The 23,522-nt window shown below is 45.5% G+C and overlaps 1 protein-coding gene across 1 annotated transcript; it reads right to left on the bottom strand.

Annotated features, from left to right (window-relative positions):
- Positions 1-4,981: 4,981 nt before the first annotated feature.
- Positions 4,982-23,264, bottom strand: LOC115122057 (uncharacterized). The gene is made up of 10 exons (XM_065016040.1): positions 23,179-23,264; positions 19,694-19,871; positions 17,022-18,584; positions 14,717-14,809; positions 12,992-13,096; positions 12,411-12,520; positions 11,915-12,272; positions 10,766-10,931; positions 6,607-6,701; positions 4,982-6,328 (listed from the first exon to the last, which is right to left on the bottom strand). Exons 2-10 carry the CDS (start codon positions 19,848-19,850, stop codon positions 6,243-6,245), a joined length of 2,733 nt encoding a protein of 910 aa, XP_064872112.1. The 5' UTR covers positions 19,851-19,871; positions 23,179-23,264; the 3' UTR covers positions 4,982-6,242.
- Between the last annotated feature and the right edge of the window lie 258 nt (positions 23,265-23,522).

Below are 23,522 nucleotides of genomic sequence, written 5' to 3'. Positions count from 1 at the left end.
ACCCCCAAGCCACAAGACTAACTAACTGGCGTGACTCTGCTGTGTAAAACCACCCTAACTGTGGAGTGACTCTGCTGTGGAAAACCACAGTGACTGTGGAGTGACTCTGTTGTGGAAAACCACCCTGACTGTGGAGTGACTCTGCTGTGGAAAACCACCCTGACTGTGGAGTGACTCTGCTGTGGAAAACCACAGTGACTGTGGAGTGACTCTGCTGTGTAAAACCCACCCTGACTGTGGAGTGACTCTGCTGTGGAAAACCACAGTGACTGTGGAGTGACTCTGCTGTGGAAACCCACCATGACTGTGGAGTGACTCTGCTGTGGAAAACCACCCTGACTGTGGAGTGACTCTGCTGTGGAAAACCACAGTGACTGTGGAGTGACTCTGTTGTGGAAAACCACCCTGACTGTGGAGTGACTCTGCTGTGGAAAACCACCCTGACTGTGGAGTGACTCTGTTGTGGAAAACCACCCTGACTGTGGAGTGACTCTGCTGTGGAAAACCACCCTGACTGTGGAGTGACTCTGCTGTGTAAAACCACCCTGACTGTGGAGTGACTCTGCTGTGGAAAACCACCCTGACTGTGGAGTGACTCTGCTGTGTAAAACCACCCTGACTGTGGAGTGACTCTGCTGTGGAAAACCACCCTGACTGTGGAGTGACTCTGCTGTGGAAAACCACCCTGACTGTGGAGTGACTCTGCTGTGGAAAACCACAGTGACTGTGGAGTGACTCTGCTGTGGAAAACCACCCTGACTGTGGAGTGACTCTGCTGTGTAAAACCACCCTGACTGTGGAGTGACTCTGCTGTGTAAAACCACCCTAACTGTGGAGTGACTCTGCTGTGGAAAACCCACCCTGACTGTGGAGTGACTCTGCTGTGTAAAACCACCCTGACTGTGGAGTGACTCTGCTGTGGAAAACCACCCTGACTGTGGAGTGACTCTGCTGTGTAAAACCACCCTAACTGTGGAGTGACTCTGCTGTGTAAAACCACCCTAACTGTGGAGTGACTCTGCTGTGGAAAACCCACCCTGACTGTGGAGTGACTCTGCTGTGGAAAACCACCCTGACTGTGGAGTGACTCTGCTGTGTAAAACCACCCTAACTGTGGAGTGACTCTGCTGTGTAAAACCACCCTAACTGTGGAGTGACTCTGCTGTGGAAAACCACCCTGACTGTGGAGTGACTCTGCTGTGTAAAACCACCCTAACTGTGGAGTGACTCTGCTGTGGAAAACCCACCCTGACCCTGACTGTGGAGTGACTCTGCTGTGGAAAACCCACCCTGACCCTGACTGTGGAGTGACTCTGCTGTATAAAACCCACCCTGACCCTAACTGTGGAGTGACTCTGCTGTGTAAAACCACCCTGACTGTGGAGTGACTCTGCTGTGGAAAACCACCCTGACTGTGGAGTGACTCTGCTGTGGAAAACAACGGACTAGTCTCTACCCAAACACTGACTGTTTTCTGCCCCTCCCAAAAGATAGAATTTGTAGATAATTGGCCCTCTTTCTGGGACTCACCCACAAACAGGACCAAGCCTGACCTGCTGAGGAGTGACGGACTCCATCCTAGCTGGAGGGGTGCTCTCATCTTATCTACCAACATAGACAGGGCTCTAACTCCTCTAGCTCCACAATGAAATAGGGTGCAGGCCAGGCAGCAGGCTGTTAGCCAGCCTGCCAGCATAGTGGATTCTGCCACTAGCACAGTCAGTGTAGTCAGCTCAGCTACCCCCATTGAGACCGTGTCTGTGCCTCGACCTAGGTTGAAAAAAAATGACGTTTTCGTCTTTTGAGCTTCTAGTCATGAAATCTATGCAGCCTACTCAATCCCTTTTCATAGCTACTGTTTACAGGCATCCTGGGCCATATACAGCTTTCCTCATTGAGTTCCCTGAATTCCTATCGGACCTTGTAGTCATAGCAGATAATATTCTAATCTTTGGTGACTTTAATATTCACATGGAAAAGTCCACAGACCCACTCCAAAAGGCTTTCGGAGCCATCATCGATTCAGTGGGTTTTGTCCAACATGTCTCTGGACCCACTCACTGTCACAGTCATACTCTGGACCTAGTTTTGTCCCATGGAATAAATGTTGTGGATCTTAATGTTTTTCCTCATAATCCTGGACTATCGGACCACCATTTTATTACGTTTGCAATTGCAACAAATAATCTGCTCAGACCCCAACCAAAGGAACATCAAAAGTCATGCTATAAATTCACAGACAACACAAAGATTCCTTGATGTCCTTCCAGATTCCCTCTCTGTCTACCCAAGGATGCCAGAGGACAAAAATCAGTTAACCACCTAACTGAGGAACTCAATTTAACATTGCTCAATACCCTAGATGCAGTTGCACCCCTAAAAACGAAAAACATTTCTCATAAGAAACTAGTTCCCTGGTACACAGAAAATACCCGAGCTCTGACGCAAGCTACCAGAAAATTGAAACAGAATGGCGCCACACCAAACTGGAAGTCTTCCGACTAGCTTGGAAAGATATCAGTTTGTCTCTGTGAATGGTTTGTCTTCTGACAAATCAACTGTAAATTTCGGTGTTCCTCAAGGTTCCGTTTTAGGACCACTATTGTTTTCACTATATATTTTACCTCTTGGGGATGTCATTCGAAAACATAATGTTAACTTTCACTGCTATGCGGATGACACACAGCTGTACACTTCAATGAAACATGGTGAAGCCCCAAAATTGCCCTTGCTAGAAGCATGTGTTTCAGACATAAGGAAGTGGATGGCTGCAAACTTTCTACTTTTAAACTGGGACAAAACAAAGATGCTTGTTCTAGGTCCCAAGAAACAAAGGGATCTTCTGTTGAATCTGACAATTAATCTTAATGGTTGTACAGTCCTCTCAAATAAAACTGTGAAGGACCTCGGCGTTACTCTGGACCCTGATCTCTCTTTTGAAGAACATATCAAGACCATTTCAAGGACAGCTTTTTTCCATCTACGTAACATTGCAAAAATCAGACACTTTCTGTCCAAAAATGATGCAGAAAAATAAATCCATGCTTTTGTCACTTCTAGATTAGACTACTGCAATGCTCTACTTTCCGGCTACCCGGATAAAGCACTAAATAAACTTCAGTTAGTGCTAAATACGGCTGCTAGAATCCTGACTAGAACCAAAAAATGTGATCATACTACTCCAGTGCTAGCCTCCCTAAACTGGCTTCCTGTCAAGGCAAGGGCTGATTTCAAGGTTTTACTGCTAACCTACAAAGCATTACATGGGCTTGCTCTCTCTCTGAGAACTTGAGCCCTAGGACCATGCCTGAGGACTACCTGACATGATGACTCCTTGCTGTCCCCAGTCCACCTGGCCATGCTGCTGCTCCAGTTTCAACTGTTCTGCCTTATTATTATTGGACCTTGCTGGTCATTTATGAACATTTGAACATCTTGGCCATGTTCTGTTATAATCTCCACCCGGCACAGCCAGAAGAGGACTGGCCACCCCACATAGCCTGGTTCCGCTCTAGGTTTCTTCCTAGGTTTTGGCCTTTCTAGGGAGTTTTTCCTAGCCACTGTGCTAGCTTGCTGTTTGGGGTTTTAGGCTGGGTTTCTGTACAGCACTTTGAGATATCAGCTGATGTACGAAGGGCTATATGAATACATTTGATTTGATTTGACTAGTCTCTACCCACACACTGACTAGACTCTACTCACAAACTCACTAGTCTCTACCCACACACTCACTAGTCTCTTCCCACACACTCACTAGACTCTGCCCACACACTCACTAGACTCTACCCACACACTGATTAGACTCTACCCACACACTGACTAGACTCTACCCACACACTGACTAGACTCTTCCCACACACTCACTAACTCTACCCACACACTGACTAGACTCTACCCACACACTGACTAGTCTCTACCTACACACTGACTAGACTCTACCCACACACTGACTAGACTCTACACACACACTGACTAGACTCTACCCACAACCTGACTAGACTCTACCCACACACTGACTAGACATGTTATTACCTGGTACTCCCTGTATATAGCCATGTTATTACCTGGTACTCCCTGTATATAGCCATGTTATTACCTGGTACTCCTGTATATAGCCATGTTATTACCTGGTACTCCTGTATATAGCCATGTTATTACCTGGTACTCCCTGTATATAGCCATGTTATTACCTGGTACTCCCTGTATATAACCATGTTATTACCTGGTACTCCCTGTATATAGCCATGTTATTACCTGGTACTCCCTGTTTATAGCCATGTTATTACCTGGTACTCCCTGTATATAGCCATGTTATTACCTGGTATTCCCTGTATATAGCAATGATATTACCTGGTACTTCCTGTATATAACCATGTTATTACTTGGTACTCCCTGTATATAGCCATGATATTACCTGGTACTCCCTGTATATAACCATGTTATTACCTGGTACTCCCTGTATATAGCCATTTTATTACCTGGTACTCCCTGTATATAGCCATGTTATTACCTGGTACTCCCTGTATATAGCCATGTTATTACCTGGTACTCCCTGTATATAACCATGTTATTACCTGGTACTCCCTGTATATAGCCATGTTATTACCTGGTACTCCCTGTATATAGCCATGTTATTACCTGGTATTCCCTGTATATAGCCATGTTATTACCTGGTACTCCCTGTATATAGCCATGTTACAACCTGCTACTTCCTGTTTATAGCCATGTTATTACCTGCTACTTCCTGTTTATAGCCTCATTATTGTTTTCATTGTCTACCTTTTTCCTTATTAATTTAGTAAATATCTGTTTTACTTTTTAACTTCACCGTTGGTTAAGGGCTCGTAAGTCAGCATTTCACGGTAAAGTCTACCCCTGCTGTATTTGGCACATGTGGAAAATAACATTTGATTTGATGATCTGAAATGTTGGTTACAGAGCAGAACAAAAGTGGAGAAATAAGTATATTTAATTAGAGTTTTATTCTGAAAGTATAACTTCACTATGTACATGGATCTACAACAATTTAAAAAAAAGTATAACTTCACTATGTACATGGATCTATTGCAGTAAATTGCCAAAGCAAATAATGCTTTTCAATTTTGCATGTATGCATTTGGCCTGCGTCAATCTCCCATATTAAATAATATATATATTCCCAGTTAAACAGTACTTCACAATAATGTATTATTAATTCATACCCAGCAGCATCGTACATTCACATACATCATCCTTCATTAATCCCTCATTTAGAGAACTACATCATCCTTCATTAATCCCTCATTTAGAGAACTACATCATCCTTCATTAATCCCTCATTTAGAGAACTACATCATCCTTCATTAATCCCTCATTTAGAGTTGTACATCATCCTTCATTAATCCCTCATTTAGAGAACTACATCATCCTTCATTAATCCCTCATTTAGAGAACTACATCATCCTTCATTAATCCCTCATTTAGAGTTGTACATCATCCTTCATTAATCCCTCATTTAGAGAACTACATCATCCTTCATTAATCCATCATTTAGAGTACTACATCATCCTTCATTAATCCCTCATTTAGAGAACTACATCATCCTTCATTAATCCCTCATTTAGAGAACTACATCATCCTTCATTAATCGCTCATTTAGAGAACTACATCATCCTTCATTAATCCCTCATTTAGAGAACTACATCATCCTTCATTAATCCCTCATTTAGAGAACTACATCATCCTTCATTAATCCCTCATTTAGAGAACTACATCATCCTTCATTAATCCCTCATGTAGAGAACTACATCATCCTTCATTAATCCCTCATTTAGAGAACTACATCATCCTTCATTAATCCCTCATTTAGAGAACTACATCATCCTTCATTAATCCCTCATTTAGAGTACTACATCATCCTTCATTAATCCCTCATTTAGAGTACTACATCATTAGAGTATAATTTCTGTTCCCACTTCATTTTACATAATCAAATCATACAGAACAAAACAAAACATATTTATAATCCGAAAATCGAATCTAAAATGCACATATTTATATATGATTACATCGACAACATACAGAATAAATATGTAACAACTGTTCCTCAACATGTTTGAGAGACAAATTGGATGGTGGCCTGGGGTGGGTGGGTCCAGTATCTGATCTGAGTGTCGTCATTGGTCAACAGAGGATTGAGGGAGAGAATGGGGGAGGGGAGCTGGATGGAAGAGAGGATAGAGGGACGGAGGGAAAGGTCCTCCTCACAACATACTGGTCTTCACCCTCTCAAAGATCTGTCGGACCTTCACCGCCGGGACGCAGCCTTCCCTCACGATACTAATCGTGCCTGGAGGAGGAGGAAACACAATATTGACCGAGTGATCACTGACACACAATGAATCATAGGGTGGGACGAGGGTTGCAATGTCCCGGCAACTTTCCCAGGTTTTCCAGAAATCCTGGTCAGAGGATTCTTTGAAATCCAGGAATCTTTCAACCTGTATTTCTGGAAAGCCTGGTAATTTAGGGAACGTTTTCAGAATGTTCCATCCCAAGACAGGACAACACAACCTAAGAGGTTAGTAATTAGTTATTGTAGTATGCTTCTGTTCTGTAACATCATACCTTCATCTATCTTGAGGCAGTTCACCACCGTTGAGGCTACGATCTCGTTGGAATCCCCGTCACACAGAACCCCCTGGATCTTATGGCCCAGCCGACTACGATACACATAGAGACATACAGTGTCAGAGTAGGTTCAGGTTCAGGTTTAGGTTAGGTTTAGATTGGCCCAGCCGACTAATATACACATAGAGACAGACAGTGTCAGAGTAGGTTCAGGTTCAGGTTTAGGTTAGGTTTAGATTGGCCCAGCCGACTAGGATACACATAGAGACAGACAGTGTCAGAGTAGGTTCAGGTTCAGGTTTAGGTTAGGTTTAGATTGGCCCAGCCGACTAGGATACACATAGAGACAGACAGTGTCAGAGTAGGTTCAGGTTTAGGTTTAGGTTAGGTTAAGACTGGCCCAGCCGACTAGGATGCACATAGAGACAGACAGTGTCAGAGTAGGTTCAGGTTCAGGTTTAGGTTCAGGTTTAGGTTTAGGTTAGGTTTAGGTTGGCCCAGCCGACTAGGATACACATAGAGACAGACAGTGTCAGAGTAGGTTCAGGTTCAGGTTTAGGTTAGGTTTAGATTGGCCCAGCCGACTAGGATACACATAGAGACAGACAGAGTAGGTTCAGGTTCAGGTTTAGGTTAGGTTTAGATTGGCCCAGCCGACTAGGATACACATAGAGACAGACAGTGTAGGTTCAGGTTCAGGTTCAGGTTTAGGTTTAGGTTAGGTTTAGATTGGCCCAGCCGACTAGGATACACGTAGAGACAGACAGTGTCAGAGTAGGTTCAGGTTCAGGTTAGGTTTACACCTTGTATATTGACTCTGTACCGGTACCCCCTGTATATAGCCTCCACATTGACTCTGTACCGTAATACCCTGTATATAGTCTCCACATTGACTCTGTACCGTAATACCCTGTATATAGCCTCCACATTGACTCTGTACCGTAATACCCTGTATATAGCCTCCACGTTGACTCTGTACCGTAATACCCTGTATATAGCCTCCACATTGACTCTGTACCGTAATACCCTGTATATAGCCTCCACGTTGACTCTGTACTGTAATACCCTGTATATAGCCTCCACGTTGACTCTGTACCGTAATACCCTGTATATAGCCTCCACATTGACTCTGTACCGTAATACCCTGTATATAGCCTCCACATTGACTATGTACCGTAACACCCTGTATATAGCCTCCACGTTGACTCTGTACCGTAATACCCTGTATATAGCCTCCACGTTGACTCTGTACCGTAATACCCTGTATATAGCCTCCACGTTGACTCTGTACCGTAATACCCTGTATATAGCCTCCACATTGACTCTGTACCGTAATACCCTGTATATAGCCTCCACATTGACTCTGTACCGTAATACCCTGTATATAGCCTCCACATTGACTCTGTACCGTAATACCCTGTATATAGCCTCCACATTGACTCTGTACCGTAATACCCTGTATATAGCCTCCACATTGACTCTGTACCGTAATACCCTGTATATAGCCTCCACATTGACTCTGTACCGTAATACCCTGTATATAGCCTCCACATTGACTCTGTACCATAATACCCTGTATATAGCCTCCACGTTGACTCTGTACCGTAACACCCTGTATATAGCCTCCACATTGACTCTGTACCATAATACCCTGTATATAGCCTCCACATTGTTATTTTGATTATTGGTTACTTTTATTTTTTATTACTTAACACTTGTTCTTTAACTTTGTTAGTTAAGGGCTTGTAAGTAAGCATTTCACTGTAAGGTCTACTACACCTGTGTATTTGGCGCAAGTGACAAATAACATTTGATTTGATTTGATTTTGTTTGTACGAATGATTCCACCCTAGATCAGCTAGATGCAGGCAACCCAAACTGCTACAGACCTATATCTATCCTACCATGCCTTTCTAAGGTCTTCGAAAGCCAAGTCAACAAACAGATTACCGACCATTTCGAATCTCACCGTACCTTCTCTGCTATGCAATCTGGTTTCAGAGCTGGTCATGGGTGCACCTCAGCCAGCTAGATGCAGGCAAGAGTGTGAAAGGCGGTATTGAATGTGTCACTGTCTGGCACCTTGATTACACGACCTGGGCACCTACATTGTAAACGTTCATTCGTAGGCCAGGTTGTAGCAACCTCGTGATGGGTAGAGGGAACATTAGAGTATCATGTAGTAGCCTAAACCCATCACTGTTACATTGAACTGGGTGAATGACAGTAACCTAAACCCATCACTGTTACATTGAACTGGGTGAATGACAGTAACCTAAACCTGTCACTGTTACATTGAACTGGGTGAATGGAATAATGAATTCCAGTCATTCAATATGCTGTAATAGATTTAAGGCCATGCTCTTAGAAAAATAATCATCCTCACTATTCTTAAACGGCACATACCATCACTGGAATCTAATCATCATGACCCTACAGCCAGCAGGACACAAGGCAGAGGACTGATTAACACAGATATATTAGTAGAACTGGATATTTACACAGCAGGCTGACTGATATGAAACCAGTCTGACAGGAAATATCAGACCAGTTTACAATACAACCAGCAATCCAAGATAAAATACTTCAATATTGACATCACTTTCAGTATCACGATCAGCATGAAGGCAGCATAGCTGTTCAAACTATCTGATGAAGGCAGCATGGCATACCAACAGGCTAGAGTGCTTAAGTATAGGTGAGTACAGGTGAGTAGAGGTGGGTAGAGGTGAGAACAGGTGGGTAGAGGTGGGTACAGGTGGGTAGAGGTGAGCACAGGTTTGTACAGGTGGGTACAGGTGAGTACAGGTGGGTAGAGGTGGGTACAGTAGGGTAGAGGTGAGTACAGGTGGGTAGAGGTGGGTACAGTTGGGTAGAAGTGAGTACAGGTGAGTACAGTTGGGTAGAGGTGAGTATAGGTGGGTAGAGGTGGGTACAGGTGGGTACAGGCGAGTACTTGTGGTTAGAGGTGAGTACAGGTGGGTACAGTTGGGTACAGGTGAGTACAGGTGGGTACAGGTGGGTACAGGTGAGAACGGGTGAGTACAGGTGGGTACAGGTGAGTACAGGTGGGTACAGGTGGGTAGAGGTGGGTACAGGTGGGTAGAGGTGGGTAGAGGTGAGTACAGGTGGGTACAGGTGGGTAGAGGTGAGTACAGGTGGGTACAGGTGGGTAGAGGTGAGTACAGGTGGGTACAGGTGAGTACAGGTGGGTACTGGTGAGAACGGGTGAGTACATGTGGGTACAGGTGGGTAGAGGTGGGTACTGGTGGGTAGAGGTGGGTACTGGTGGGTAGAGGTGGGTACTGGTGGGTAGAGGTGGGTACTGGTGGGTAGAGGTGGGTACTGGTGGGTAGAGGTGGGTACTGGTGGGTAGAGGTGGGTAGAGGTGGGTAGAGGTGAGTACAGGTGGGTACAGGTGGGTACTGGTGGGTAGAGGTGGGTACTGGTGGGTAGAGGTGGGTACTGGTGGGTAGAGGTGAGTACAGGTGGGTACAGGTGGGTACTGGTGGGTAGAGGTGGGTACTGGTGGGTAGAGGTGGGTACTGGTGGGTAGAGGTGAGTACAGGTGGGTACAGGTGGGTACTGGTGGGTAGAGGTGGGTACTGGTGGGTAGAGGTGGGTACTGGTGGGTAGAGGTGGGTACTGGTGGGTAGAGGTGAGTACAGGTGGATAGAGGTGGGTAGAGGTGGGTACAGGTGAGAACGGGTGAGTACAGGTGGGTAGAGGTGGGTACAGGTGAGAACGGGTGAGTACAGGTGGGTAGAGGTGGGTACAGGTGAGAACGGGTGAGTACAGGTGGGTACAGGTGGGTACAGGTGAGTACAGGTGGGTAGAGGAGTGTACAGGTGAGTACAGGTGGGTACAGGTGGGTAGAGATGAGAACGGGTGAGTACAGGTGGGTAGAGGTGGGTACAGGTGAGAACGGGTGAGTACATTTACATTTACATTTAAGTCATTTAGCAGACGCTCTTATCCAGAGCGACTTACAAATTGGTACAGGTGAGAACGGGTGAGTACAGTTGGGTAGAGGTGGGTACAGGTGAGAACGGGTGAGTACAGGTGGGTACAGGTGGGTACAGGTGAGAACGGGTGAGTACAGGTGGGTAGAGGTGGGTACTGGTGGGTACAGGTGAGTGTTATGATAGGACTTTACCTGATGACCATGTCGTGGTGCGTGCTGTCGGGTTCTCCACTGGGATTGGCTGAGGTGATGGCAAGTGGTCCGGTGATGTCACACAGGTGTCCTGTGACGGTGTGGTCAGGGACTCGGATCATGATGCTATCATTGGTCCCCACGCGGTCGTAGGCCGGACCCACACCTGGACAACACAGGTAAACAATTAGAACATCAATCCAATGATCGATCACAATATAGAATAAAGAAACCATTTCTGAGAGTATCCCTAACTCTAATCCAATGGAACCCGGCAGGGTAGCCTAGTGGTTAGAGCGTTGGACTAGTAACCGGAAGGTTGCAAGTTCAAACCCCCGAGCTGACAAGGTACAAATCACAATATAGAATAAAGAAACCATTTCTGAGAGTATCCCTAACTCTAATCCAATGATCGCTCACAATATAGAATAAAGAAACCATTTCTGAGAGTATCCCTAACTCTAATCCAATGATCGCTCACAATATAGAATAAAGAAACCATTTCTGAGAGTATCCCTAACTCTAATCCAATGGTAGCCTAGTGGTTAGAGCGTTGGACTAGTAACCGGAAGGTTGCAAGTTCAAACCCCTGAGCTGACAAGGTACAAATCTGTCATTCTGCACCTGAACAGGCAGTCAACCCACTGTTCCTAGGCCGTAATTGAAAATAAGAATTTGTTCTTTAACTGACTTGCCTAGTTAAATAAAGGTAAAAGAAACAACAATTTAAAATCCCAATGCAGTTGAAGCCACCCTCCTCCTCACCCCTTACCCAGTCTGAGTATCCACCCTCCTCATCCCTCCTTACCCAGTCTGAGTATCCACCCTCCTCCTCCCCTCTCCTCACCCTCCTCATCCCTCCTTACCCAGTCTGAGTATCCACTCTCCTCCCCTCCTCATCCCTCCTTACCCAGTCTGAGTATCCACCCTCCTCCTCCCCTCTCCTCACCCCTTACCTAGTCTGAGTATCCACCCTCCTCCTCCTCTCTCCTCCCCTCCTCATCCCTCCTTACCCAGTCTGAGTAGCCAGTCTCCCAATGCAGTTGAAGCCACCATCCTCCTCCTCATCCCTCCCCTCTCATCCCTCCTTACCCAGTCTGAGTATCCACCCTCCTCCTCCTCTCTCCTCCCCTCTTCATCCCTCCTTACCCAGTCTGAGTAGCCAGTCTCCCTTGCTGACGATGCAGCTGATGCCTCCAGGGTAGACGTTCCTCATGAATTCCCAGAGTAGAGAGCTGAATGGGGGCTTGGCTGCCACCAGCTGCTCCACACTGGAGATACAGATACAGATGGGCTTCTCTGCTGGACGGTCCTTAATGTTGTAGATGTTCTCGATGGCCTGAGGGTTCTTGCAGGATGCGGCCAGGGCGTAGACCGTATCGGTGGGGATTCCACAGACCCCCCCGTCGTCCAGCAGTCTGGAGATCTTCAGAAGACCGCTGGTCAGTCTGGAGTCTGCCACGGGACAAGGCAGAGCAGGGGAGGACTTCTGCTGCTGATTCACATCCTGACACACAACAACACAGGGAGAGAGACACAATATGGAACACAATAGAAAATGTAATGAAACGCATGAACCCACTCCATTCTACTTGTCAGCTCATCCAGTGGAAAGCAACAGAATGGAATAGTGCCTTGTTCTCACCTTAACCAGTGGAGGCCCCATGGGCATCACACTCTGACAGAAGGTACAGTTGACCAGTGATGCCAGGGTTCCATATAGACAGACGACAGAGAACACAGCTAGCATGGCAACTACAAGAACAACGCCAGAAATGTGTTAGAACAGTAACACAGCTGACATCTAGATGGCAAAATAATGTGTACATTTTACAGTTACTGTTTGAGCAGCAAACGTATTGATGGATACCACATAACACTGTCTGAATCACAAACCCAACACTTCAACCACTCAGATCACTCCATAAAGGGCAGATGGCCAAGTGTTGGTTTTGGGTTTCAGCCTTACTGTATATCACAATAGGTTGGTGGAACCGTCATTGGGGAGAAATGAGGGCTTGTTATTAGGCTTGTTCTATTGACTGGAACAGAATCAGTGGAATGGTATCAAATACATCAAACACATAGTTTCAAGGTGGTTGATGCCATTCCATTTGCTCCGTTCCGGCCATTATTATGAGCCGTTCTCCCCTCAGGAGCCTCCTGAGACGTTTATGTAGAATGTGAGTCCTGTCAGTGTAGGGAGGTGAAAAGCAGGTCACTTACTCTCCAGCTGGTAGGGGAGCTGTTGCAGAGTGGACAGGAGGAAACACACCAGAACCGCCTCCATGACCACGGTCAGAGACAAGAGGACCAGGTTACCATACGCAGCTGGAAGGGACATGGAGAGGGTTAGGACCAGGTTACCATGGAGAGGGTTAGGACCAGGTTACCATACGCAGCTCGAAGGGACATGGAGAGGGTTAGGACCAGGTTACCATGGAGAGGGTTAGGACCAGGTTACCATGGAGAGGTTTAGGACCAGGTTACCATGGAGAGGGTTAGGACCAGGTTACCATGGAGAGGGTTAGGACCAGGTTACCATGGAGAGGGTTAGGACCAGGTTACCATGGAGAGGGTTAGGACCAGGTTACCATGGAGAGGTTTAGGACCAGGTTACCATGGAGAGGGTTAGGACCAGGTTACCATGGAGAGGTTTAGGACCAGGTTACCATGGAGAGGGTTAGGACCAGGTTACCATGGAGAGGGTTAGGACCAGGTTACCATGGAGAGGGTTAGGACCAGGTTACCATGGAGAGGTTTAGGACCAGTTTACCATGGAGAGGGTTAGGACCAGGTTACCATGGAGAGGTTTAGGACCAGGTTACCATGGAGAGGGTTAGGACCAGGTTACCATGGAGAGGGTTAGAACCAGGTTACCATGGAGAGGGTTAGGACCAGGTTACCATGGAGAGGGTTAGGACCAGGTTACCATGGAGAGGGTTAGGACCAGGTTACCATGGAGAGGGTTAGGACCAGGTTACCATGGAGAGGTTTAGGACCAGGTTACCATGGAGAGGGTTAGGACCAGGTTACCATGGAGAGGTTTAGGACCAGGTTACCATGGAGAGGGTTAGGACCAGGTTACCATGGAGAGGGTTAGAACCAGGTTACCATGGAGAGGGTTAGGACCAGGTTACCATGGAGAGGGTTAGGACCAGGTTACCATGGAGAGGGTTAGGACCAGGTTACCATGGAGAGGGTTAGGACCAGGTTACCATGGAGAGGGTTAGAACCAGGTTACCATGGAGAGGGTTAGGACCAGGTTACCATGGAGAGGTTTAGGACCAGGTTACCATGGAGAGGGTTAGGACCAGGTTACCATGGAGAGGTTTAGGACCAGGTTACCATGGAGAGGGTTAGGACCAGGTTACCATGGAGAGGGTTAGGACCAGGTTACCATGGAGAGGGTTAGGACCAGGTTACCATGGAGAGGGTTAGGACCAGGTTACCATACGCAGCTCGAAGGGACATGGAGAGGGTTAGGACCAGGTTACCATGGAGAGGGTTAGAACCAGGTTACCATGGAGAGGGTTAGGACCAGGTGACCATGGAGAGGTTTAGGACCAGGTTACCATGGAGAGGGTTAGGACCAGGTGACCATGGAGAGGGTTAGGACCAGGTTACCATGGAGAGGGTTAGGACCAGGTTACCATGGAGAGGGTTAGGACCAGGTTACCATGGAGAGGTTTAGGACCAGGTTACCATGGAGAGGGTTAGGACCAGGTTACCATGGAGTGGGCACTACTTTTGACCAGGGCCCTATTCTCTATATAGTGCACTACTTTAGATCAGGGCCCTATTCTCTATATAGTGCACTACTTTAGACCAGGACCCATGGGGCTGTGTAGGGAATAGAATGCCATTAGGGAAAACCCACTCCGTTCTTCTCTCCCTCTGTGTTGCAGCAGGAGAAGAGGGAGATATAGGTGATGTCATGTAAAGACTGACCAATGAGCATGAGGAAAGCGTTGATGACCAGGAAAGCAATGGCTCCAGCTGTAAACCCATAGGATCCTACTGGAGAGATCTGCAGCAAGGGGCCTGAGGAAAGAACACAGAGATGTTTTACTGAAACAGGCAACAGAGCATGGAGACAGCAACAACAACAACAACATCAACAACCACAACAACCACAACAACAACCACATCAACATCAACAACAACATCAACAACCACATCAACAACAGCAACAACATCAACAACAACATCAACAACAACAGCAACAACAACAACAACAACCACATCAACATCAACAACAACATCAACAACCACATCAACAACAGCAACAGCAACAACAATAAGATCAACAACAACAACCACATCAACAACATCAACAACATGAACAACAACATTAACAACAACATTAACAACAAGCACATCAACAGCAACAACAATAAGATCAACAACAGCAACAACATCAACAACCACATCAACAACATCATCAACAACCACATCAACCACATCAACCACATCAACAACCACATCAACAACATCATCAACAACCACATCAACCACATCAACAACCACATCAACCACATCAACAGCAACAACAATAAGATCAACAACAGCAACAACAACAACCACATCAACAACAGCAAAAGCAACAACAGCAACAACATCAACAACAGCAACAACAACATTAACAACAACATTAACAACAAGCACATCAACAGCAACAACAATAAGATCAACAACAGCAACAACAACAACCACATCAACAACAGCAAAAGCAACAACAGCAACAACATCAACAACAGCAACAACAGCAACAACAGCAACAACAACATTAACAACAACATTAACAACAAGCACATCAACAACAACAGCAACAACATCAACAACAGCAACAACAGCAACAACAGCAAAAGCAAGATCAACAACAACAATATCAACAACAACAACAGGGTATGAGATAATAACATGGCTATATATACAGGGTATCAGGTAATAACATGGCTATATAATTTGTAAGTCGCTCTGGATAAGAGCGTCTGCTAAATGACTTAAATGTAAATGTAAATGTATATACGGGGTATCAGGTAATAACATGGCTATATATACAGGGTATGAGATAATAACATGGCTATATATACAGGGTATGAGGTAATAACATGGCTATATATACAGGGTATCAGGTAATAACATGGCTATATATACAGGGTATCAGGTAATTACATGGCTATATATACAGGGTATCAGGTAATAACATGGCTATATATACAGGGCATCAGGTAATAACATGGCTATATATACAGGGTATCAGATAATAACATGGCTATATATACAGGGTATCAGGTAATAACATGGCTATATATACGGGGTATCAGATAATAACATGGCTATATATACAGGGTATGAGGTAATAACCTGGCTATATATACGGGGTATCAGGTAATAACATGGCTATATATACAGGGTATCAGGTAATAACATGGCTATATATACAGGGTATCAGGTAATAACATGGCTATATATACGGGGTATCAGATAATAACATGGCTATATATACAGGGTATGAGGTAATAACCTGGCTATATATACGGGGTATCAGGTAATAACATGGCTATATATACAGGGTATGAGGTAATAACCTGGCTATATATACGGGGTATCAGGTAATAACCTGGCTATATATACAGGGTATCGGATAATAACATGGCTATATATACAGGGTATCAGGTAATAACATGGCTATATATACGGGGTATCAGATAATAACATGGCTATATATACAGGGTATGAGATAATAACATGGCTATATATACAGGGTATCAGGTAATAACCTGGCTATATATACAGGGTATCGGATAATAACATGGCTATATATACAGGGTATCAGGTAATAACATGGCTATATATACGGGGTATCGGGTAATAACATGGCTATATATACAGGGCATCAGGTAATAACATGGCTATATATACGGGGTATCGGGTAATAACATGGCTATATATTCAGGGTATCAGATAATAACCTGGCTATATATTCAGGGTATCAGATAATAACATGGCTATATATACAGGGTATCAGGTAATAACATGGCTATATATACAGGGTAGAGGAGGTAGAAGCGTTTCAGGGTCCTGTTGGTTGCAGACTTGGTACATTGGTACTGCTTGCCGTACGGTAGCAGAGAGAACATTCTATGGCTTGGGTGGCTGGAGTCTGAATCTTTATGGGGCTTTTCCTAGTTATGCAAAAAGTTAACTCCAGTTAGGATTGGTTAGTGTTAGCTTGAAGTCATCCACATACCTGCGAAGCGATACCATGTCCAGGTGGCCCAGACAGACAGGTAGAAGGATGGGATGACGGAGCCAAACCTCTGTCCTCCTCTGACCTGCAGCCTGCTGACGAACCCCTGTACCACCGCTCCAGATACCAGAACCCAGGGAACACTCAGTCGCAGGAAGGACATGCTCTGACTGGATGAGGCCGCGTGGAGCGCCGAGAGAGCGGCCACGCCGTTGGTCAGGTAGAACAGAGCGTCAGGGATCTGATTGGTCGGGGAGGATGCTGATGATGATGAAGGCAGCGCCCCCTGGAGGTTCCCCTGGGAGCGAAAGCAGGACAGGAAGGAGTGGAGACGGTCAGAGGAGATGGGCTGAGGACCCACCGGGATCAGACTCTTCTCAGCGATGGAGTTGATCAGGCGGCAAAATGTCCCGTAGAGCGAAGCGGAGGTGAACAGGGAACAGGACACCCCGAAGAACACATAGTACCCCCGGAGGGGGATCTGGGGGACCGTGGAGATGGACAGCAGCAGGAACAGAGCATTATGGGTAACCTCCAGGGTGTCATTACTCAGACTGACAACTAGGAGGAGGAGCGCCACCGCCACGAAGAACCAATCACCAACCATCGCCTGTCTCCCAGTAGCCACCTCTCTCTCCGGCTCCGACACGATCACAGCCGACAACACAAACTCCTCCCACGCCTTGGTAAGCCAGTAGGTGGCATGCAGGCCGGCCTTGGTGACCAGGTAGCCATCTTGCCGCAGGTGAGCGTAGTAGCTAGAGAGGAGTTGAGCAGCAGAGATGATGGAGACCCACACAGCACCCAGGGAGAAGGACGTGACGTATCCAAAGCTGTGGAACAACATGATGAAGGGAGACACCGTGTCACAGAAGAAGAAGAGCGCCTGGGGTTCAGCGTACTTGGTGTTCTTCTTCTTCTCCTGTCCCAGGCTCTGGGCGCTGGCCGCAGGGCTGTTGGTCCCCAGCAGGAGCACGTTGAACAGCGGCGTGCCGAACCCCTTGAGGACATAGCGCTGCGCCAGACCTTTCACCAACAGGGCGGCGCTGCCGTACACGGCGAAAAGGAGGATGAGGAGTTCTAGAATGCCAGAGACGACCAGTGGCCAGGCCGAGGACACGCCCACTGCCACAGCCTCAAACAGCAGGGTAAGCGTGATGGCACCGAACACGAAGGGCATGATGACGTTTACCGTGGCAGAGCAGAAGGCCAATAGGAAGGATAGAAGGATGTAGGGGACCAATCCCGCGATGGCAGACTGGGGGATGAGCAGGAGAGACAGCCAATCAGGGCTCTGCGAGGTGCTGTTCCAGAGTTCAGCCGACAGAGATAGGTTGGTCGTGAGGGCAGTGAGCGGGGTCGCGTTACTCATCAGGTCATGTGACATGGTCAGGTTAGTTGTGATTGGTTGGGATGCACCCAGGAAGATGCGTGTGGCACCATAGCTACCCCAGAGAGCTGCATAGCCAATGAAGGCGGTGCCACTCAGGTGGTCGTATTTACGGAACGACAGGAGGCCGGCAATCAGCTGACACACTCCACCTATCAGGATGAGATGAACACCTGAAACACAACACAATGATGTTGAACAACACCTGAAACACAACACAGTGATGTTAAACAACACCTGAAACACAATGATGTTGAACAACACCTGAAACACAATGATGTTGAACAACACCTGAAACACAATGATGTTGAACAACACCTGAAACACAACACAATGATGTTGAACAACACCTGAAACACAACACATCAAGAACAGGGAAAAGAGTAGGGTTAGTCATTGTGAACAGGGAAAGAGTAGGGTTAGTCATTGTGAACAGGGAAAGAGTAGGGTTAGTCATTGTGAACAGGGAAAAGAGTAGGGTTAGTCATTGTGAACAGTGAAAAGAGTAGGGTTAGTCATTGTGAACAGTGAAAAGAGTAGGGTTAGTCATTGTGAACAGTGAAAAGAGTAGGGTTAGTCATTGTGAACAGGGAAAGAGTAGGGTTAGTCATTGTGAACAGGGAAAAGAGTAGGGTTAGTCATTGTGAACAGGGAAAGAGTAGGGTTAGTCATTGTGAACAGGGAAAAGAGTAGGGTTAGTCATTGTGAACAGGGAAAAGAGTAGGGTTAGTCATTGTGAACAGGGAAAGAGTAGGGTTAGTCATTGTGAACAGGAAAAGAGTAGGGTTAGTCATTGTGAACAGGGAAAAGAGTAGGGTTAGTCATTGTGAACAGGGAAAGAGTAGGGTTAGTCATTGTGAACAGGGAAAAGAGTAGGGTTAGTCATTGTGAACAGGGAAAAGAGTAGGGTTAGTCATTGTGAACAGGGAAAATAGTAGGGTTAGTCATTGTGAACAGTGAAAATAGTAGGGTTAGTCATTGTGAACAGGGAAAAGAGTAGGGTTAGTCATTGTGAACAGGGAAAAGAGTAGGGTTAGTCATTGTGAACAGGGAAAAGAGTAGGGTTAGTCATTGTGAACAGGGAAAGAGTAGGGTTAGTCATTGTGAACAGGGAAAGAGTAGGGTTAGTCATTGTGAACAGGGAAAGAGTAGGGTTAGTCATTGTGAACAGGGAAAGAGTAGGGTTAGTCATTGTGAAAGTGATTGTGATGGATGGATTGATTAGATGTATGAAGGGCTATATAAATCAATTTGATTTCATTTCATTTGATGATTAGCGTACCTGCCAGAATGTTCTCCACCCCCTCGGCAGATACTCCGGTTCTAGCTGTGTTGAAGTTCTGCAGTAGAACCAGGAACGCACTGATCCCATTGGCCAACATACCCAACACCCCCGGCTCCCCATAGAAACTGGCGGGAAAACCATCCAAGGTTGCCATGGCGCAGTGGTTTAGCTACAGCTGTAAAACAACAGAGAAGATCCTAATATCATGTCAACATGAGAGAGACAACTGGAAAATTAAGAAAGAGTGAGAGAGACGGCTGGAAAATGAAGAAAGAGTGAGAGAGACGGCTGGAAAATGAAGAAAGAGTGAGAGAGACGGCTGGAAAATGAAGAAAGAGTGAGAGAGACGGCTGGAAAATGAAGAAAGAGTGAGAGAGACAACTGGAAAATGAAGAAAGAGTGAGAGAGACGGCTGGAAAAGGAAGAAAGAGTGAGAGAGACAACTGGAAAATGAAGAAAGAGTGAGAGAGACAACTGGAAAATGAAGAAAGAGTGAGAGAGACAACTGGAAAATGAAGAAAGAGTGAGAGAGACAACTGGAAAATGAAGAAAGAGTGAGAGAGACGGCTGGAAAAGGAAGAAAGAGTGAGAGAGACAACTGGAAAAGGAAGAAAGAGTGAGAGAGACAACTGGAAAATGAAGAAAGAGTGAGAGAGACAACTGGAAAATGAAGAAAGAGTGAGAGAGACGGCTGAATGATGAAAATAGATGTTATTCAGTAGGCTTTTATTCCAGCCTTAGGTCAAATGTTTAACCCCAAGGTTGTAGACTGAGCCTCCCTTGGCTCCCTCTCTCCTATGGGGAACCTAGTCAAAAGTAGTGCACTACAGTATATAGGGAGGAGGGGGGCATTTAGGATGCAGCCTAGCTGGTGTGGTTGGCTTGTCTGTCTGTCAACACGCTCCTCCAACCCAGGGCTGAGACTAGCTAAGCCTTCCTCTAGCTATACTCTTAAACCTAATATTTGCTCTTTTCTATATCCTGTGGAATGGAAGGAAAGTATAAATGTGTTTCTGGTATAAATGTGTTTTGGATAATAAACCTGAAGATATATTTGGAGAGCTGATGATATCACCGAGCCAGGCCATCATGAAGGATAAATGTTTTGTTGACTGGAGAGATGACACATCCTCGACAGACAGACAGACAGACAGACAGACAGACAGTAGGGGGGCGTTAGAGAGACAGACAGACAGACAGACAGACAGACAGACAGACAGACAGACAGACAGACAGACAGACAGACAGACAGACAGACAGACAGACAGACAGACAGACAGACAGACAGAGGATAGACAGTAGGGGGGCGTTAGAGAGACAGACAGACAGACAGACAGACAGACAGACAGACAGACAGACAGACAGACAGACAGACAGACAGACAGACAGACAGACAGACAGACAGACAGACAGACAGACAGACAGACAGACAGAGACAGATATTTTTCATGTTAACTGATCCTATCTCAGCAGTCCTAGTCTGACAGACTTCCTGGATACGAAGCAGGCCAGATTTATCTCAATACTTCATGTTATTTCTCAGTGAACATAAAGATCACAGCTCCCTCTAGATGGAACACAGCAAACTACACTTATTATGAGAAAACATTTAGGAATTATTACAGAATATCTGTGAGACTGTCATACTGTATATCTGTTAGACTGTCATACTGTATATCTGTTAGACTGTCATACTGTATATCTGCTAGACTGTCATACTGTATATCTGTTAGACTGTCATACTGTATATCTGTTAGACTGTCATACTGTATATCTACTAGACTGTCATACTGTATATCTGTTAGACTGTCATACTGTATATCTGCTAGACTGTCATACTGTATATCTGTTAGACTGTCATACTGTATATCTGTTAGACTGTCATACTGTATATCTGTTAGACTGTCATACTGTATATCTACTAGACTGTCATACTGTATATCTGTTAGACTGTCATACTGTATATCTGTTAGACTGTCATACTGTATATCTGTTAGACTGTCATACTGTATATCTACTAGACTGTCATACTGTATATCTGTTAGACTGTCATACTGTATATCTGTTAGACTGTCATACTGTATATCTGTTAGACTGTCATACTGTATATCTGCTAGACTGTCATACTGTATATCTGCTAGACTGTCATACTGTATATCTGTTAGACTGTCATACTGTATATCTGTTAGACTGTCATACTGTATATCTGTTAGACTGTCATACTGTATATCTGTTAGACTGTCATACTGTATATCTACTAGACTGTCATACTGTATATCTGTTAGACTGTCATACTGTATATCTGCTAGACTGTCATACTGTATATCTGTTAGACTGTCATACTGTATATCTACTAGACTGTCATACTGTATATCTGCTAGACTGTCATACTGTATATCTGCTAGACTGTCATACTGTATATCTGTTAGACTGTCAAACATCAAGTATATTATTAAGTTGAGGACTGTTTTTAGTTTAGTAGAGGTATTCTACTGATATCAGACCTCTCTCTCTACTCTCTCTCTTCTCTCTCTCCACTCTCTCACTCTCCACTCTCCACTCTCTTCTCTCCACTCTCTTCTCTCCACTCTCACTCTCTCTCACTCTCTCTCACTCTCTCTCACTCACACTCGCTCTCACTCTCTACTCTCCACTCTCCACTCTCTACTCTCTCTCTTCTCTCTACTCTCCACTCTCCACTCTCTACTCTCTCTCTTCTCTCCACTCTCCACTCTCCACTCTCTACTCTCTCTCTTCTCTCCACTCTCCACTCTCCACTCTCTACTCTCTCTACTCTCCACTCTCCACTCTCTACTCTCTCTCTTCTCTCTACTCTCCACTCTCCACTCTCTACTCTCTCTTCTCTCCACTCTCTTCTCTCCACTCTCTTCTCTCCACTCTCCACTCCTGTCCTCATCTCTCTCTCTCTACTCTCCACTCTCCACTCTCCACTCTCTACTCTCTCTCTTCTCTCTACTCTCCACTCTCCACTCTCTACTCTCTCTCTTCTCTCCACTCTCCACTCTCCACTCTCTACTCTCTCTCTTCTCTCCACTCTCCACTCTCCACTCTCTACTCTCTCTCTACTCTCCACTCTCCACTCTCTACTCTCTCTCTTCTCTCTACTCTCCACTCTCTACTCTCTCTTCTCTCCACTCTCTTCTCTCCACTCTCCACTCCTGTCCTCATCTCTCTCTCTCTACTCTCCACTCTCCACTCCTGTCCTCATCTCTCTCTCTCTCCCCATTTTACCATTTCTCCACTGAGTCTCTGCTAACTTGTCAGACAACTTCTCCACGGTGCTAAAAGCTGTTTTTAACATTCTTAACATTCATATTTACATCAAATACATGTTATTTCTAATCGTGCCATGAATGTTTTAATATAATATATTGTTTGATCTGAAACTAGCCTATACAGTGCATTTACAGAGGGAAGAGATGGACAGATTTATTCAGTGACAAGTAAGACAGAGTTTTTACCTGGCGGTGGACAAGATGGTGATAATGATGATTGTCAGGCTGAGAGAGAGAAGAGGTGATGCTGGGACGGAGAGAGAGAAAGGCTGTTAATCTGATGCTCTGGAGGAATGTTGATGTTTATCACCAGAAATATTCTGTCTTCAGGGTGGGAGGAGTTTCTGGAGTTCCCCTGGTCCCACCCTTGAGTGGTGACATCATACCTTACCTAAGAAGCCAATTACTTCCTTCTGATGATGATGAGGAGGAGGAAAAATCTCAGCTTGTGATTGGAGTAGAGGTGGTGTTTTGGAAGTTCCTGCCCCTCTCCCTGTTGTCTATCAGTTTAGACCTTTTGTCCATTCTGC

This window comes from Oncorhynchus nerka, unplaced genomic scaffold (genome assembly GCF_034236695.1).
Source record: "Oncorhynchus nerka isolate Pitt River unplaced genomic scaffold, Oner_Uvic_2.0 unplaced_scaffold_1167, whole genome shotgun sequence".
In the NCBI taxonomy this organism is placed as follows: domain Eukaryota; kingdom Metazoa; phylum Chordata; class Actinopteri; order Salmoniformes; family Salmonidae; genus Oncorhynchus; species Oncorhynchus nerka.
The sequence above is the reverse complement of the archived record's forward strand: the minus strand, read 5'-3'. Positions and strand labels throughout refer to the sequence as shown.

Excerpts from the sequence above, each read along its gene's own strand:
- LOC115122057 (XM_065016040.1), bottom strand. The coding sequence starts at position 19,850 with ATGGCAACCTTGGATGGTTTTCCCGCCAGTTTCTATGGGGAGCCGGGG. Across the intron at positions 18,585-19,693 it reads GGTGGAGAACATTCTGGCAG|GTGTTCATCTCATCCTGATA; the intron begins GTACGCTAATCA and ends GTTGTGTTTCAG. Across the intron at positions 6,329-6,606 it reads CTGCCTCAAGATAGATGAAG|GCACGATTAGTATCGTGAGG; the intron begins GTATGATGTTAC and ends CTCCTCCTCCAG.